At 38.7% G+C, this 16,280-nt stretch overlaps 2 protein-coding genes across 2 annotated transcripts in view; both read right to left on the minus strand.

Moving 5' to 3' along the window:
* The window catches only part of LOC124160442 (probable multidrug resistance-associated protein lethal(2)03659), a 45,243-nt gene extending 39,483 nt beyond the window's left edge, over nt 1-5,760 (minus strand). The window contains exon 1 of the mRNA XM_046536297.1: nt 5,615-5,760. Within this exon, the coding sequence (XP_046392253.1) occupies nt 5,615-5,703 (89 nt within the window). The 5' untranslated portion in view covers nt 5,704-5,760. The remainder of the gene's footprint in view (nt 1-5,614) is intronic.
* A 6,746-nt stretch (nt 5,761-12,506) lies between these two features.
* Nucleotides 12,507-16,280, minus strand: LOC124160741. Its single transcript, XM_046536742.1, has 2 exons — nt 16,099-16,280; nt 12,507-13,554 (listed from the first exon to the last, which is right to left on the minus strand). The coding sequence occupies exon 2, from the start codon at nt 13,534-13,536 to the stop codon at nt 12,862-12,864; it is 675 nt and encodes a 224-aa protein (XP_046392698.1). The 5' UTR covers nt 13,537-13,554; nt 16,099-16,280; the 3' UTR covers nt 12,507-12,861.

Consider the following 16,280-nt stretch of genomic DNA (forward strand, 5'->3'; position numbering starts at 1 on the left):
CGAGTATCGCCGTCGAACTATCTGGAGATTTATACTGTCCGCTAAGGCACGGAGCGTATAGGTATCGTTTCGTTCCAGAAAAAATTTCTTAGAGCAACTTCAATGGAAATGTAGATACTATTCATTGTTAGTATAAAATAGCGTCCGTTCAGTTGAGTCACAGAACTTGAGTAGTACTACGCTACTTTGCTACTGCATACGCGGACGTGCGTATGCAGTAGCAAAAATAGTCAAAAAGAATAGTTGATTGACGCTTTACGGTACTTTACTTCACAATACTGATATTCTCTATTTACTCGTATATTTCTATCGATTTATTTTTCTTCGTTTTGAACTCTTATGTACACTAAAACGACGATGCCACTTATTTTTTCCTTCCTTTTCGTCTTCGCCTAATAATGAGGCAATTACTCATTAATCTCACAAAGACCAACGTTTAAGCATTTTTTCTGTTGCTGAAAATTTTTGTCAGTATTTAACAGTCTCTATTCTCTCGGACACAAGGAGAACCTCTGAGAATTTACGACGCGTACCCTGTCTCATACTTTACGTAGGTATAAACAGTTGCATTTTTGTCTGAACGAAAACAATACGGACATTTTACGTGTCTGAGCGGAGCAGTGGCGTAGCGAGGGGATAAACCCCCCCCCCCCCAGAAATCGGAGAAATTTTAAAATTTATCCATTTTACTCAATTAGATTCCCTTGAGAAAGCGACCAGCATCGGTCGGGAAACGTTGGGGCCACCCAAAAATTGACGCGGCGACATAGCCCAAAACTTTTCATTTAACCTGACGAATACCCGCTAAAGTTTTAACGATGGATAAATATCACATATAGAATAGAGTAAGGATTAATAAAATATCCCTCAGAAAGCCGTAAAAATCACCATTTTGAACCACATATCTTAAAAATTTTCCGGGGGAGGGCACCCGCACCTCCCGTATTCCATACCCACCAGTGTTAGTTGCTCCCTAAAACCCCCCTTAGCCTCAATTCCTGGCCGCGTGCCTGGAGCGTCACCTTAAGGCGGAAAGTATTTCATCACCAAATGTCTCCGCAGCGCCACCAAAGGCACATAACTCCGTCTGTCGGATGGGATGTCAAACCATGGCTCACTTGGCGACTTTCGTAAAGAGAAGGCTTCTCTCCAACTTAACCTCACGGCGCGAATAACCTCAGCTGTCGGTCGCCTCCTCCAAATACCATACTTCACGGTCTTAATGGTACCCCCTCAAAATAAACCCCCCTCCATTTTTTTCCTGGGTACCACCTTGTCTGTGCCTTTGAATTTGCGGAAGTAGATGTGAAAAGAATTCCGGCGTAGCCACGCGTCGGCTTCTCTCGGCGAAAGGCGCCAGACATCAGACCGCGACATAGCGTAACACCCATGCATATATCGGCATTCCTCCGAAATGAAATTTATGCCACCGATCGTGACGGTCAGTCAAGCAAAACAATTGATTAAAATTAAAGCGATTCCCATCATTGTGCGAAAATTCCACAGAGAATATATTTATTAACCTTGACCGGGATTCGAACCCGGCTTCCCCGATTTCCGGTCGAGAGCTTTGCGGGTGACTCCGTAAAGTTATCATCGTGGCTAGCCCCGGTATATTCAGATTCTCATTAGTTTTCATTAGGATAAGTTTACATTTTCGGTAAGCGACGCAGATAAGACTCGTTTCCAAGTCAGAGAAAGCCCCTATCATTAAAGTGCTATTAATGAAATCACCTTGCGGGTATTCGGACCCTCTGTCTGTTTTCGGACGGAGAGAGTCTCGACCATTTTTCGTAGTATCTACCTGACTCTCTGTTGTCCTAGGTCAACTGTACATTCAGTTTCATATTCTAATCATCACCTATAGGGTTCTGTGCTACCTCGGGAATATTATTCGAATCCACCTGGGCGTTTTCGTCCCTTAGGATTTGCCTATCCGCACGTACTCGCAATGATTAGCAATAACTGAGGCTGATGGATCTATAATGATAGGGGGCCATGATCAACGAAAGGTTAGGTTAACTCACATGGGCGTACCCAGCGGGGGGCAGCTACCCCCCAGAAGCAAAACAAATTTAGTTGAAATCTAAAGTATTTTTTACATCGAAGAAAAGTGATATTAGCATAAAACGTAATAAAGATAAAAATAATTTTTCGAGAAATTAATTTTAAAACTAATAATGCGCTGCCATAATTTTCTTGAAATTTTGGTTTCCTTAGCCTTTCCTGTGTCACAAATTGAACGATCAAGGCTTGCCCCCCTCTAGTTTTGATCCTGGGTACGCCCTTGTTAACTGATTTTAAATTAGTACACCCTATCACCTTTTTGTACTGAAATATGCCCGACCAACATCATATATGACGGATGTTGATGTAAGCTTCCGCAGAGTGGTGCAGTAGGCGCAGCTATTAGGCTTCTGAAGACGCCTAATGAAACGCCGGCGAAACCGTCGTCACGAAGATGAATCCACGCGGAGGACAACCCGGAAGCCTAGCTGCGTCATAAGTATAAGACAGAGTTTCCGTGCATGCCAATCCATCTTGCATGGTTCTTTGAATTAATTCAGACTGCCGCACTTATTTTTTTAATCAATTTTCCTTGTTTTGAGGGTGAGGTGGCCCCCCTGGACCGTCTCATATAAACGCCCTGTGTCAATCTACGAGAACGTCTAAGCAGGGTGGATTAGTGAATTTTATTCCTCAAGTACCATCCTTATATTAAGCCGTGAATGTACAAAATTAGCAATGCAGCAGTATCCTTATTATAAAGATAGTCATAGGTATAATAATTCCGTACTTAGAAACTTAATATTAACGGTAGAATTTCGTTAAAAAGATGTTAACGGTCATCGAATCGGAAGTACATATTTTATTTCTGCTGTAATAACTAACGTATAGCTGGTTGAAAAATAATTTCAAGTACAATTTCATTAGCTAATGCTTGGCCGCGGGTTTAGACCTTAGTGAGAACTCCTTAGGAGATGAGATTGGACAATCCTGCTTTGTGGCCAGGAAAAGGGTCAGACACCCTATTGAGTCGGGATCGGAAGTGGGAGGGAGACATGATTGCGAAAAAAAATCTTCGTGACAAGGTTATGCTGGATTTAAGTGGATCGAGGGGATGGGGACCCCTTGCACGAAATTTCTGGAGAAATAGGAAAGAGGTGGCTTATTGAAAAAAAATGAATTTGCCCTGTTCCACAATAATTTAATTGGTACGACGCGTTTCGGTTCACTGAGCCATCATATGGTACAAGACACTTTAGTACATAAGAACATGACATTTATACCTGGGAAGAAGGGATTGGGGAGTAATCGAGAAGTTTGAGGAAGTCAGCTAGTCTTGTACCCGAGGATGACTCCGTGAGCCGAAACGCGTCGTACGAATTACATTATTGTGGAAAACTCATTTCATTTCAATGCGTCCAACTTCCACTATGTATAATGTCTGAATCAGTGGAACTAATTAAGGTGGCTACGCAGTGCAAATTTTTACCATACCAGATCGAAAATTTTTTTTTAAAGGTCCTCATCACTTGTCAGTAATTCAAATATTGGTTGACGCAGCTCTCCCCTCATTTCTCCTATCAGCTCATCTTTTCACGCCTACGAGTATCTTCTCTTTCACATCCTTCTTTACCTGTTCCATACATTTTGTTCGAGGTCTCCCTTTTCCCTTCTTGCCATCGACTTGCCCCTCGACGGTTGTCTTCATCAGGCCATCAAGATATGGCCTGTAAGGTTGTTCCGTCTTCTTATCATGGTTTTCATGAGACTTATCTTTTCACGTACCCTTCTAAGGACTTCCTCAGTACTCACTCGATCGATTCATTAGATTCTTATCATTCTTCCGCAGCACCACATTTCGAAGACCTCTACCTTTAATTTTTCCGCTGCTTTCATTGTTCATGCCTCACTTCCCTGGAGAAGGATACTCCAAATGTAAGTTATGATACATTGTTTCCTTAGTTCTATGTTTAAATTTCCCGCTGCAAGTAGATTGTTTAAAGATATATCGGAGAATATCTGAAAGCCACTTTTCTATAAGCTGATACAGAATTGGAGAGGTAAGGCGAAAAGTAATGAACTCCCAACACATCGACCTGTGCCGGAGGACTTGGTGGGTATCCCAAATTAATGCTCATACATAAATTTCGCACATGAACATACTTAAAATAATACTTAAGCGAAAGCGATGATGATAATAATAATATTAATTTTTGTAATGGCGCACCTCGAGTTTACTCCCCGCGCTTGTTTCCTACGTAACTTTGAAAAAAATTTAAAGCGCTAAGAAGTCTTCCATGCGCTTCATTATTTCTCACACTTCTCGCATAGTCTAAAGCAATCGAACGTCACTGAAACTTAGTCGTAAATATATTGAAAACATTATCCATCGCGCTGCCGAATAGGAAATAAAACCTAGAGATGATCAATACTCATTCCTCGAGTTCTATCCTATGGAGGTGAAAGATTTTTATGAGGGTTAACAAATTATCTTCCAAAACATTTCGGGTGATTTGAACCCATTTAAGTAAACCTGCCGCTCAAGACTGCCTTGACGGGCTGGGGGTTCAAATCCCGTTGGTAACAGGATTTTTCATTGGAATCGCTCTCCTTGCTTGAAGGAAGCTTTAAGTATGAGGGTGTCACGACCCGGTTAGCTTGGTCTCTCACGTTAACAGAAGATAACCGAACACCGCCGTGGCCGGTGCGCCGGGTTTCTCTCCACTCTTCCCATGTTTCATAGGCACATGCGATATCAGCTGCCGATCGCCTTCCCCAAATTATTATCCATTACTTAAAAAAACGCACTCAAATTTGAATGTGATCCTCAATGGAGCGGCAACGTGGACAATGGGATAAGGAAGAAAGGTCTTGAACAATTTTATGCATGGCTATCGGAATTTTCCATCGGAAATACAATTTTGTACATGGCAAGAAATCGGTAATTGCTGGTTAAAATGAGTTCGAAATGTTACATAAGTAGAACAGAGAGGAAGAGTAGCCCGAAGTGTATATGATCTGATCTGAGAAAAGACCGCATTCTCTACATAATAATGGACGGAATGGAAGGAGAAGTTACCTAATATATATCATGATGGGCGGGAGTTATGAAGAGCTTAGGGAGGCAGTACAAATCCGATCATAATTCTAATATTCCACTACCAATATTCTATTCTAATATTCCAATTCTATCCAATTCTAATATTCCAATACCACTTTCCGTACAGATTTTCTAAAGAGTGAACTTTTTTAATTAGCCACAACCATGTGAAATCTGAAAACAACGATAAATGTATGAAATATATATTTAATAACTTAAGGAACATATACAATACCGACCATGGTTTCGAATAGTTTTTTCGTCAAGATTAGTTGCTTAGTTGTTTCTCATGGAAATCCGACGTTTTTTTTAAATTTGACATTGTTATGAAGTTACTACTTTTCCTAAGAATGGAGCGCGGCCAATTTAAGGCGGAACGCGCGATTACGCGGAAAAGATTACGCGGGTAAAATATTCACGTTGAGACGTTTTATTCATCTCCAGACAATATGACGTATATAGATATTTGGTTACACCGCCTAAAATTATGAATTGCCTTATACATACCAGAAGAAAGCTACTGAGAGTGGGTTGGCTCGGAGCCTTGGGCTTTCCCTCCTTTCCTTACGGACATTCTCTTCCTCAGCCGACTCCATTTCTGACTGATGGCACTTCGAAGATGCTTCGCAGCATCCCCTCGAATCGTCGTTTGCGCCGCGCTGCGCTCCAAACAGTCGGTGGTGGGGCAGACGCCGTATATCTTCTTACCACCTTATCTCCCCGGCAATAAACCGTTTTGAAACTGTCGCGATGAATTTGAAGTCCGCGGTAAATACCTACCCTACTGACAGCTTCCAGTTTTTGAATTCCGCCATGACTTTGCTCTACCGGACCTCTTCCCCCCGTCCGTGAAGTGAAGGATACGGAAGTGAGCGAAACATTTTTTATTTTATTTTTAAGAATATTTTCACTTTTTTGTTGTATCTTAAGTCCCGTTTTCCGCAGTATACTTTCAATGATTGTGGTCCCTACGCTGGCATATTTCCCAATTGTTATGAATTATTTTGGAATGTGTAATTCACTTATATTTCGATTTATGACGAATAATATTCATTTTACGCCCATTAGATACTACCACTTTATCCAGCTTCGCAGCTGTACGCAATCATATATTTTGTATGATGTATCTTCTCTGCAACGCTTGATGGAAGCACTTATTACTCTAATTTAATAACTCTAATTAGGTAAATTATAATATGCGAGGTCAATTATTTTAGTAGAAATACTAATTGTGCGATTAGTCGATACGTTAATCGGGGGATGAATTAATTATTTTCTGATTGCAATTGTATATTAAACTGGCGATCGAACTCAGATTAAGACTCCTATCGTTGCTTTTCGTAAGATTTGCACTTATTTACCATATACCTCGAAAAGAAATGATGAAATTCGAGCTCTTTTTCGTCACCTTATTGACATGGCCATGGCTTATCTAAGGTGTCACACTGTTTGTCATTGATGCGCCTGCCATTACAAAGGCCTTCGGAAGCGTGAGGTGAGGTGCAGAGGAAGGATGATTCGGCGAGAAATTTGATGATGGTGCTGATTTTGGTATTACATGCCGTGGTTATTGTATTTACGATTAATAAGACTAAATAAATAAATAAATTATACGACGGAAATAGCTTTAAATGCCTCATAGGTTAACGATATACATCGTCGTCAGACACAATAGTATCTACGTAATACACGGCAGTTTCATTGCGTACTTCGGGACGTATATACAGGGCCGGAGTTAGGAGTTTTGTCAGGGCAAAGATAAGTCCCCCCTATATCCCTTTGCTCCCTCCCTTACTACTAAATTATAATACTAATAATTAAAATACTAATACTAAGCTATTTTTTGAGATTCGATAGTCGAAATTGCATTATTGTATGTTAACTATTCAGTAGTTTTATTCATATTATTGTTAAATAATTTATACATTAATAATTATTGTTAAAAATTTTAATTAGAAAAATTAAATGCTTTAAAAATTTTGCCGCCCCCTGATATCTGCAGCCCGGGGCACGTGCTCCCACTGCCCCGCCCTAGTTCCGGGCCTGTGTACATACGTTCTATTGCCGTCTTACCGCACATAATCTGAAGCACAATTTTTGCCACATGCGATTTTAACATAATATCTTCCATCAGCACATTCTCCAACGGCTCTCAGAGGACAGGGGGGCTTGCAAGGAACAATAAACTCTCTGAAACGTAAGGGTTACCCACTGGTTAAGCCCTCGTTAGACTGCCCACATAGCACAAAATATCTTCTAAATGTCTAGAAAATATCTAGAATGTCTTCAGCTAATGTCTAGAAAATATCTTGTAATATCTTCTAGCTACTTAGTAGATATCTGAATGTCCGCTTTTCCGATATCTACAAGATATCTTTGAGAAGATATTTTCTAGACATTCATATTCAAATTGGATCCATTGGGAAAATTCAGGGTAAATGATTCGCTAATGATCCCAGCTAACATAGGAGGATTTATGGGGGGCAAGGAGGCACGTGCCCCCCCAGATGGTTTAAAATTAGGCAAGAATTTCAACACAGGTTATCATTATGATCGTTTTATTTTGTGTATTACAGAGTCTCAATCAGTGGAATAGCGAGTGGGTGGTTGTGAGGGGTCCGGTTCCTCACCTATTACCCCCACCAAATTTCAAATTTATTTTCTTCGATAAGGCAAGAAATGTGTTTTTATATTTTGAGGGGGGATTCGGACCCACTGGACTAGCAAGAGAGAGGACCGGGGGATCTCAAACCCTCCGAAATATAAAAACACAGTTACTTTCCTTCATTAAAGGAAACAAAATATTGAAAAATCATGAATTTACTAAATCAGGATTCCCATTCAAACTAAATTGTAAAATTCGCGGTTTTTCCAGGCTTTCAATGTCGTCAAATTCACGGTTTGCAGTAAAACCATTTCAGGCAGAAAAATTGACCGCGCAATAACTATCGGTCGCACTTTACCTAAAAATTTAACAAACTCAACAGATGCTGCGAATGCAAACTCAGCAATGACAGTGATATCTCTCCTGACGTCACATATAGTTTGTAAAATTCAGCTTCAGCTAAAGGTTTTGAGGGAAAATGGAGGTACCAGGGTGCCAGGAAAGTTGAGAAGTGTCTGATTTTTCGCCAGGTTTAATGAACACTTTGGTTACTAGTCTTCCGGCTTTGGTACAGGCAAGGCCGTAGCGAGAAAATATTTTTGTGGGGGGTTTATGGAATACTATACAACATAAAATTATTTTTATACGGTTTTTACGGTTAAATATACATTCATATTTATTATAAACCCTTAAAGGAAAATATAAATATATTATTATAAAATTGAATTTAGCCTTCTTGCTTTTTTTTGCAGCGACCAAATGAATTAACTCCTCGGTGTCGATGTCAATTCTGCGGTCTCTCAGGAGGCTCATAAGTCACTCACCTCTCTACTAATTCGTAGCACTATTATTTCACACACTGCACTACAACTACACACACTTCACCTAAAAATTCGCTTAGATAATTATTGACTTAAGTCGTATTGGACTACTAGATGTCCCTGCGCAGCTATATAATCACCAAGCGAGCGTAAAGTATCTATTTATTTTTTTTCATTTCGGGAGGGGGGGATCAATCCCCCTTGATCCCTCCCCTGGCTAAGGCCTTGGGTACAGGCTTAAGGTAATGTGTCGTCATGGCACACGGACCAATGATTGCGCTTCGAATATACGTGTGCAGGTAAATGCGTGGACAGTGACTGCACTTGACTGACCTTGAAATATGATCGACACGTCGATTTTTCTTTTAATTTGTCAATCGTAGATCTACAATCAAGTTTGAGAATTTTTAAGGTTTAATGACGAAATTCACAGCTTTTTTTCCAGGTTTTTTTCGCGGTAGACGAAATTCACGTCTTATTCACGGTTTTAAGGTTTTCACTGTTGAGCGGGAACCTTGTAAATATTTCTTTCACAAATGAAGTTTTCTCAATTATGAAATGTGTTAAAATTAGTTCCAAACCCTCTACTTAGTACCCTGTTTTTCAAAAATTTTCCCCCCTGGTTTTGGACCCCCTCGAACGAAATTTCTGGCTGTCTGTCACTGGCCTCAATCCCATGCCCAGGTAGCAGAAGCCAAAAATTAGCAGTGCCAACTCCCGGCATTGGAAACAAATACCCAAGACGGGCTCACAGGGCTATGTTACTGAGGGCAGTGAACCAAGTTCAAGACTTTACCACCTGCATTCCTCAGGAGGGGAGTAGAGAGGAAGGAAAAAGGAATGGAGACACTACCTCGATGAGAGCTCGACATTGTCTCCAGGGTAGTAATAGAGGAATCTTAATGCCATCATAAAGGCTATGTGAGCTACCATCAGCAAAACCAAGCTTCGCTTCCTACAGAAAGGGAAGATTATTCTATGAAGAAGAATAATCCTAGGATTTTCCGTAGGCCAAGTCCCGGCAGTGGGCCTGTGCCACTTTCTTGAAACAATGAACTAGGAGGGCCTAACAATAAAGGCCCTCCAGTTTAGTCCCTAGTTGCAGTGGACTTATATGGTGGCTGCCCTATGCTCCTCCACCAGCTTCAATTGGCAAAGGCCCCCGAGTGCAATGCCTACTCTGGTTAGGGGCTAAATGATGAGCTTACAGGTCACCCACCTTTGGGACACACTGTGCAGAATGATGCATACACATCAGTGGCGGATTTAGAGGGGTCATAACTCCACCTTTATTTTTTCAAAAATTCTTAATTTTTAATATTTAAATAGTTTTTTATTTTTGCATTCGATTATCATCACTGTAAACATTTTCAAATGAATTAATTTCACATTTTCTGTCGAACGAAACAGTATTTTATAATTATTTTAAACCTCAAGTTAGCTATTTACTTCTTTTCCATTGTTAAACATCTTAAATCTCTTAATTGTTCAATTTCATGCTTTGTTAAGAATAAAAATGAAATTTTAGGCTCCAAAATCCGTAAATAATGGGTATCCAAAAGAAAAATCTACCAGGGAGAACTCCCCTCTCTCCAGGGGGGTATTCCATATGCCCTAGACCTCGGTCATGAAGCCCTAGGTCAGCCCCCCCAAATTTTATAATGAATCTGCCCTTGATACACATAACCCATAAGTGGAATTCGTCAAGGTCTGAACCAGGAAAGGGAGATTCAACTCCGCAGTGCACATGTTGAAAGAAAGTGATAGTAGACAGGGAAAGATGAGTTATTTTTTTTTAAATCTTCCTCTTTAAACCATTTTCTCTCACTTTAAATATAAGAACTCAATTATGATAGAAACCAAGAAAATATGGAAATTGCCATCCACTTGAGTTGGTTATCAATATCATCATATTTCTCATTCAGTATGTCCAGCCAATCAAAGTAGAAAAATTTATGCATTATTTCAGGTTTTCAGGGAAATTTTACAAAATTCCAGGCTTATCTTATGTGGTCACTGCAATAGATAAGAATTTAAAACACCCTAGATTACTTCAATACTTTCAAGTATGTATGTAATAATATATTTATGCATTATTTTACATTCCTAATTTAAAGAATATTAATTTCATGCTATGCAACCCAAGAAGCTGTTTTGACCTCAAAAGTAGATTTTGACTTCGCCTGGCATTCTATTATTCATGGTTTTTAATATTACTAGAGTCAAGAGTGCAAGACATTTTGTTTTGTTATCTTGTCTGCCATTCCACATTTTGATGGGGCTGTTAAAATTCTACTAAGCAACCCCACTTAAAATTATGACAAACACATTGTAGACCAGAAAATGGGTGTTCAACTGGAAATTTTATGCTAAATGAATTTGAAATAAAAGATTTGGAAATTCCTGGTTGGAACAAAATTTCATGAATAATTCATTCATAATAGGGTGGTTTGCTATTTTTTTTAATTGCCTAAATCGAAAGATTAATACTCCTGGAGTACGTATTTCATGCTTTTAGAGTTTTAAATGACAATATCTATTGTCTGGATTTTAATGAAAAATTTAAAGTGTGTGCAAACGTGACGGCTAAGCATGAATGTTGGGAAAAGCCCGTGTGACGTCTGGTTGCTGCTGTTTGAGGCTACCTGGGTACGAGGCTATGAATGCTGCTACGATGCAGGCTGCTTGCTGCCGAGTATGGCGGTAGCATAGAGTACCCTGCTAGCAGGTAGCACTTGGCTTAAATAAGGATTATTAACACTTTATCAAACGAAGGAAACTTTCCGACCATTTGCAATTTTAATAGGCGATTATTAAGAAAATTTTCCCTGAGCTTTGTGACGCGTGCATGCATTGGTAATCTCAGACGATGTAAACTCCTATCTACTCGTACAGAATTTAGGTCCCTGTGACGTCACGAGGAGTGGTATCACATGGGTGCCAATCTGGTCTTTTTCAAATGAGGTTAAAATTGACCATTGCCATTCGCCAAAACTGGGATTTCTAAAACCAAATAATTTGCATATTATGAATACAATAATGGTGGGCAACGAATCACAATCAATGCCTTTCGCTTTCTTTGATGAATGAAACTACCCTATTCCAGAGACTAAAAATGCACTCATAATTAATGATTCTCCTGGTCACCGACACCCTGTCATTCATTCAGAAAGAAAGTGTCATTGAAAAATGGAATATCTCACAAGATAACAAACAAAAATGAACCTCTTAAGACCAGTATAAAAATACTGAGGAGTGGCAGAGAAGAAGTGAATCTCTTGTCACAAGTTTAATCATAAATGGCTCAAGCAGTAGGTGAAGAATCAAAAAACTGGACAATACGAGTCTCTTTATTTTTCCAACTCTTTCAGAATCGATAATATGATAAAATTTGAAAGAGACCATTTGCTTTAAAATAATGTAATTCCAACCCCACAAATTAATTAGTTTACCCAAGAGACCCACAAGTACATTGTGACAAAAAATCACTCAAAAGACCTGACATGATGAGCCTACTTGCAAGAGAGTAAAAATGATAGCCTGGAAGTGAGAGATTTATTCTTTTTATGCGCTAAAAAGGAAAGTATTTATGGATACTGATTTCATCTTTTAAATTCAATTAAAATATGAATGCCAGTTATTTTTGGAAGCGATTTTAATTATAAACACATTCACTAAATCTGTCTGAAGGAAAATACCAATAGGCAAATTTTTTTATCACTGGTCAACCACTGGCTTAATAGTGAAAGCAATATAGCTCTCAACCCAACTCTACGTTTACATATCTTTCTTGCTTGGGGCAAATTCAGCCTGTAAAAAATTATTTTCTGAGCATGCTCCATAATGTACATAAGAGTCCACTTGCACACATCTATAACAATGTTGATATTACATACTCAGTTCTCAGCATTACTTTTCTAGCCACATAGTTAATAGCCAAAAGGTTCAGCCAAAGAATCAATAAATGCTTCCCTCATGTGCTAAGTAATAAAATAATTTAATATTAAAATCACAATAATTACGCTTGCCAGTCTGGCTACATTTCCACATATTTTTCCATGCATTCTTTACTAACAACAAACACTGCTCCACAGCATAAGAAGAATATTTTTTGGTTAGTAAAAATAAGCATGACAGCAAATTGAAGCATGTGTCACAGCATGAACGAACAAAGGTTAAAGATTAGCTAGCACCATGTTCCTTGATAAGGAAATCAGCAATCACAGCATTATATGTTAAAAAACGAAGCCACATGTCAACATTTCAATGATTTCTTGTATATGTCCATTAATTTGACATTCATAAAAAATGCTTTAAAAAAAACAGTCTTAGAGCTTATAATTCACCTTTGCCTTTGCTCTTCTTGAAGGATTACGACGAATAAAAGTTTCCTCCACACTGATATCCTGTAGCTGAGTCCTGGTAGCAAGAACACATTTAGTTTCCATGTCTTTGCATAATTGTTCAGATGTATCTTTAACAGATTTTCCTCTGCTACGAGCCTTACAAATTTTTGAAGAGTTAACACAGGCTTTATTTTCCTTGGAAGCACTTTCAGACTCCTGGTCAATTTCCACCTTCACTGGCTTTTTCTCCCTGAGATTTATCTTTCCCGTTAAAATAGCGACTTCAACTTTAAAATCACTGAGATCACTTTCATTTGGTTCACACAATGGTTTCACACCTAAATCAACTTCTGACAGAGATACGGCAAGTGGATCAGATGAGGAAGATTGTTCAGGACTCATTTTATTGAGAGGGGTACGAGGAATTTCTTTCCCTTTCGGAATCCAGTTCTTCTTCTTCTGAGTGAGACCATTGTGGCATACTGTCGGAAAAACTACCGCTACAGGTTTCACATTTTCCTCCACTTTGACAATTTCCTTTTCAATTTTAACGGGAGTGCGAGGAATTTGCTTTCCCGTCGGTATCACATTAATATTAGGTCTGCTAGGAATGGCAGGAATCTTAAATTCAAATGGTGTGATTTTCTCTTCAGTCATATTTTTCCCAGTAATGACCTGAAAAATTAAGGATTGTTTGATATACATATTTGTGACACATACTAGGGTAATTAAGGGTGATAATGTGTGGCACACAGGAGTATGTCCACAATCAGACCGTAAATGGAAAATGATCCAAAAAATTACAACATTCTGTAATTTTCTCTGGAGAAAGTTATCAAACTTTCATAACTTCTAACTAAATATTTTCATTATTCTTAGCATTATAGTCATGCATTATTTTGTATTTCCATTTTTACCTACATAAAACCCAAGTATATGCATTAGTTCATTGCTCCCTAAGTATGATATGATACAATGCATCTTATAAATGAAAAAGACAATCACAGAAAGATGGTATAAGTCATTCAAAGTTTTCATCTGAGAAATATATGCTATGAGAAGGAACTTTCACTATGGATTAGCATTCTTGACTAAGTAAAGGTTTATAGACCTAAAGAAAATTGGATACATATTAATGGATGTGACAACCGAGTGCAATAAGGGTACAACAGTTAAGTCAAAAAAGGGATAATTATCACCTACTGCAAGGTATGATCGTATACTGTAGATCGCTCACTTACCATTGGTTGCAATAACTCCTCAAAATCTACCAGGCTTTAGCAACTATACACCTCAGGTCTTTATGAACCCAGCAGTTACAAATTCTATTGGTTTCAAGGCTTATCAACAAAATATGCATCAAGAAATTTGAGGAAACTAGTGGAAGTGAATGGATGAAAGAAGCACGAAAAAAATATCAGTGAAATTTTTGAGCAATGGGCATGTAGGACATCACTTCCGCTTTTTTAGCGGTCATAGGAAATATACAAAAAGATGTTTGATACACAGTGCCTACATTCCATAAATGTTTCACGGGTGATATTTATGAGATCCTTTTCACATTATGTAGCTACATACATATACGTACTGTGGAGATACAGAGAGGTATTTCTCTTTCTTTAAAGAAAGGAGCCAAGGAACGGAGTCTGTAGGGACAAAGGTAACATTTACTAACACCGATTGTAGAAAAAGTGCATTACCAAACAAAACTGTGAGTATATGATGAGCATAAGCAATGATACCGGTGACACTGACCTCATGGAATGATGACTGAACCTTGTCCATAAATCAATAATGTCGGTGAATAAAAAGCATCTATTTAACACTTATTTTCACAACTCCGTGATGCTAATATGAAAATCAAAATTGGATGCATAAAAGTAGAAGGTAAATAGAAATATGTTCACCCCATTCTTCTAGATACAAAAATTACCTTTACCAGTGGTAATAAATAGGAATGAATACAGACACGCCAGGGAGCTGATAAAAGTAGGTAGGAATAAATTACATCATAATTCTAGTTAAAAATTTACATTGGACTATCGGTGCTAGAAATTATTTTATGTCACAGCTGTCCACTATTGTCAAATGATTTTTACAGTTTATGCTGAGGAGATTGTAAGGGAGGCATAAGATGAGTTGGAATCATGAGTTAAAGTTGCAGAAATAATGGTTAGATCAGTGAGGCAGGCTAATGATCAAGCTTTGATTAGCCAGCCAGTACGAGGGGTGCAGGTTGTTGTGAATGCAAAAGAGTTACGATATGGCATGATGATTAATCATGAAAAGCCAAAGGTTATGCGGTTTTGCAATGTATCATGGGAAAGAACTGTGATGCTCTGATATACCTACCTAGATTTGTGCATGGGATAGTCACAACAAAAACGTATCCATAATTTTGAAATTCGTAAACATTTTACAGATTTTTACCTTTAATACTAATCAGCATAGGCGGATCTAGTGGGGGGGCACGTTCCCCCTCCCCCCCAGATCCTTAATAAATACTCAAGATTTTTAATACGGTCCTCTTATCATTGCGTTCGTTTTGTATTACGGGATATCCTTGTGTCCCCCAGAACAAAATCATCAACCCGGCCTTGCTTGTGCCCCCCAAAAAGAAATCCTGGATCCGCCCCAGCCTACCAGTATCCATTTTCAAAAGGTACGGTTCAGTAAAGTTTTATACCCAAAGAATTTACTTTTGTGGCTGTGGCTTATATGTGATCGCTTTAAAGATAACATGAACACTGTTGGAACCAGGTATACAGCAGCTAGGGATTCACATTGCACTTCAAAATACAGATCTACGACGTACACTAACATTTGGCCATTTATATTTCAGTTCAGTACAGGGCATTTTACCTTAAGAATAGTTGTTCGGGTGCAATCCTCGTACGTATTTATTATGATTTCCGACGTTTTACTGCCGTTTCAGATCACTTTCCCAAAGGTAATAGGGTAGATTTCTACATAGAGACACTTAGCACAAAAAAAACTACAGATTGACAGACCGGCAAATGCCTCAACCAAAGGAGCAGGCACTTTCCTGTAGCACACCAGAAATTAAGAAAGTGCGTTTTCGTAACCTATTGGAAAATTCAAGTTCTTGATATTTCCACTAGAAGTCTACGAGCATAGTAGAATTGAAGAAAGAAAACAAACGTTTCAACCAGGTGAATAGGCTATTACTGTAAACGCTGTAAACATAACAATGCTTACCTAAGAGAAGAGGGCTTCAAATATTGTGGCACGACAACAACAAAGCGTGTTTTCTTTAATTCGCTCTAGAATCAGATTTCACCAATACATACACGGGGAAAAACGTCCGTGATTTTCAGTGCCTGCCGCACTAGCCTTTTAAACAATTCTGAGCACACAAATATTGATGTTTGCCTATTCAC

This window comes from Ischnura elegans, chromosome 6, assembly GCF_921293095.1.
Source record: "Ischnura elegans chromosome 6, ioIscEleg1.1, whole genome shotgun sequence".
Taxonomy (NCBI): Eukaryota; Metazoa; Arthropoda; class Insecta; order Odonata; family Coenagrionidae; genus Ischnura; species Ischnura elegans.

What these genes read in the sequence shown, in the direction of transcription:
- LOC124160741 (XM_046536742.1), bottom strand. Translation starts at nt 13,536, where the DNA reads ATGACTGAAGAGAAAATCACACCATTTGAATTTAAGATTCCTGCCATT.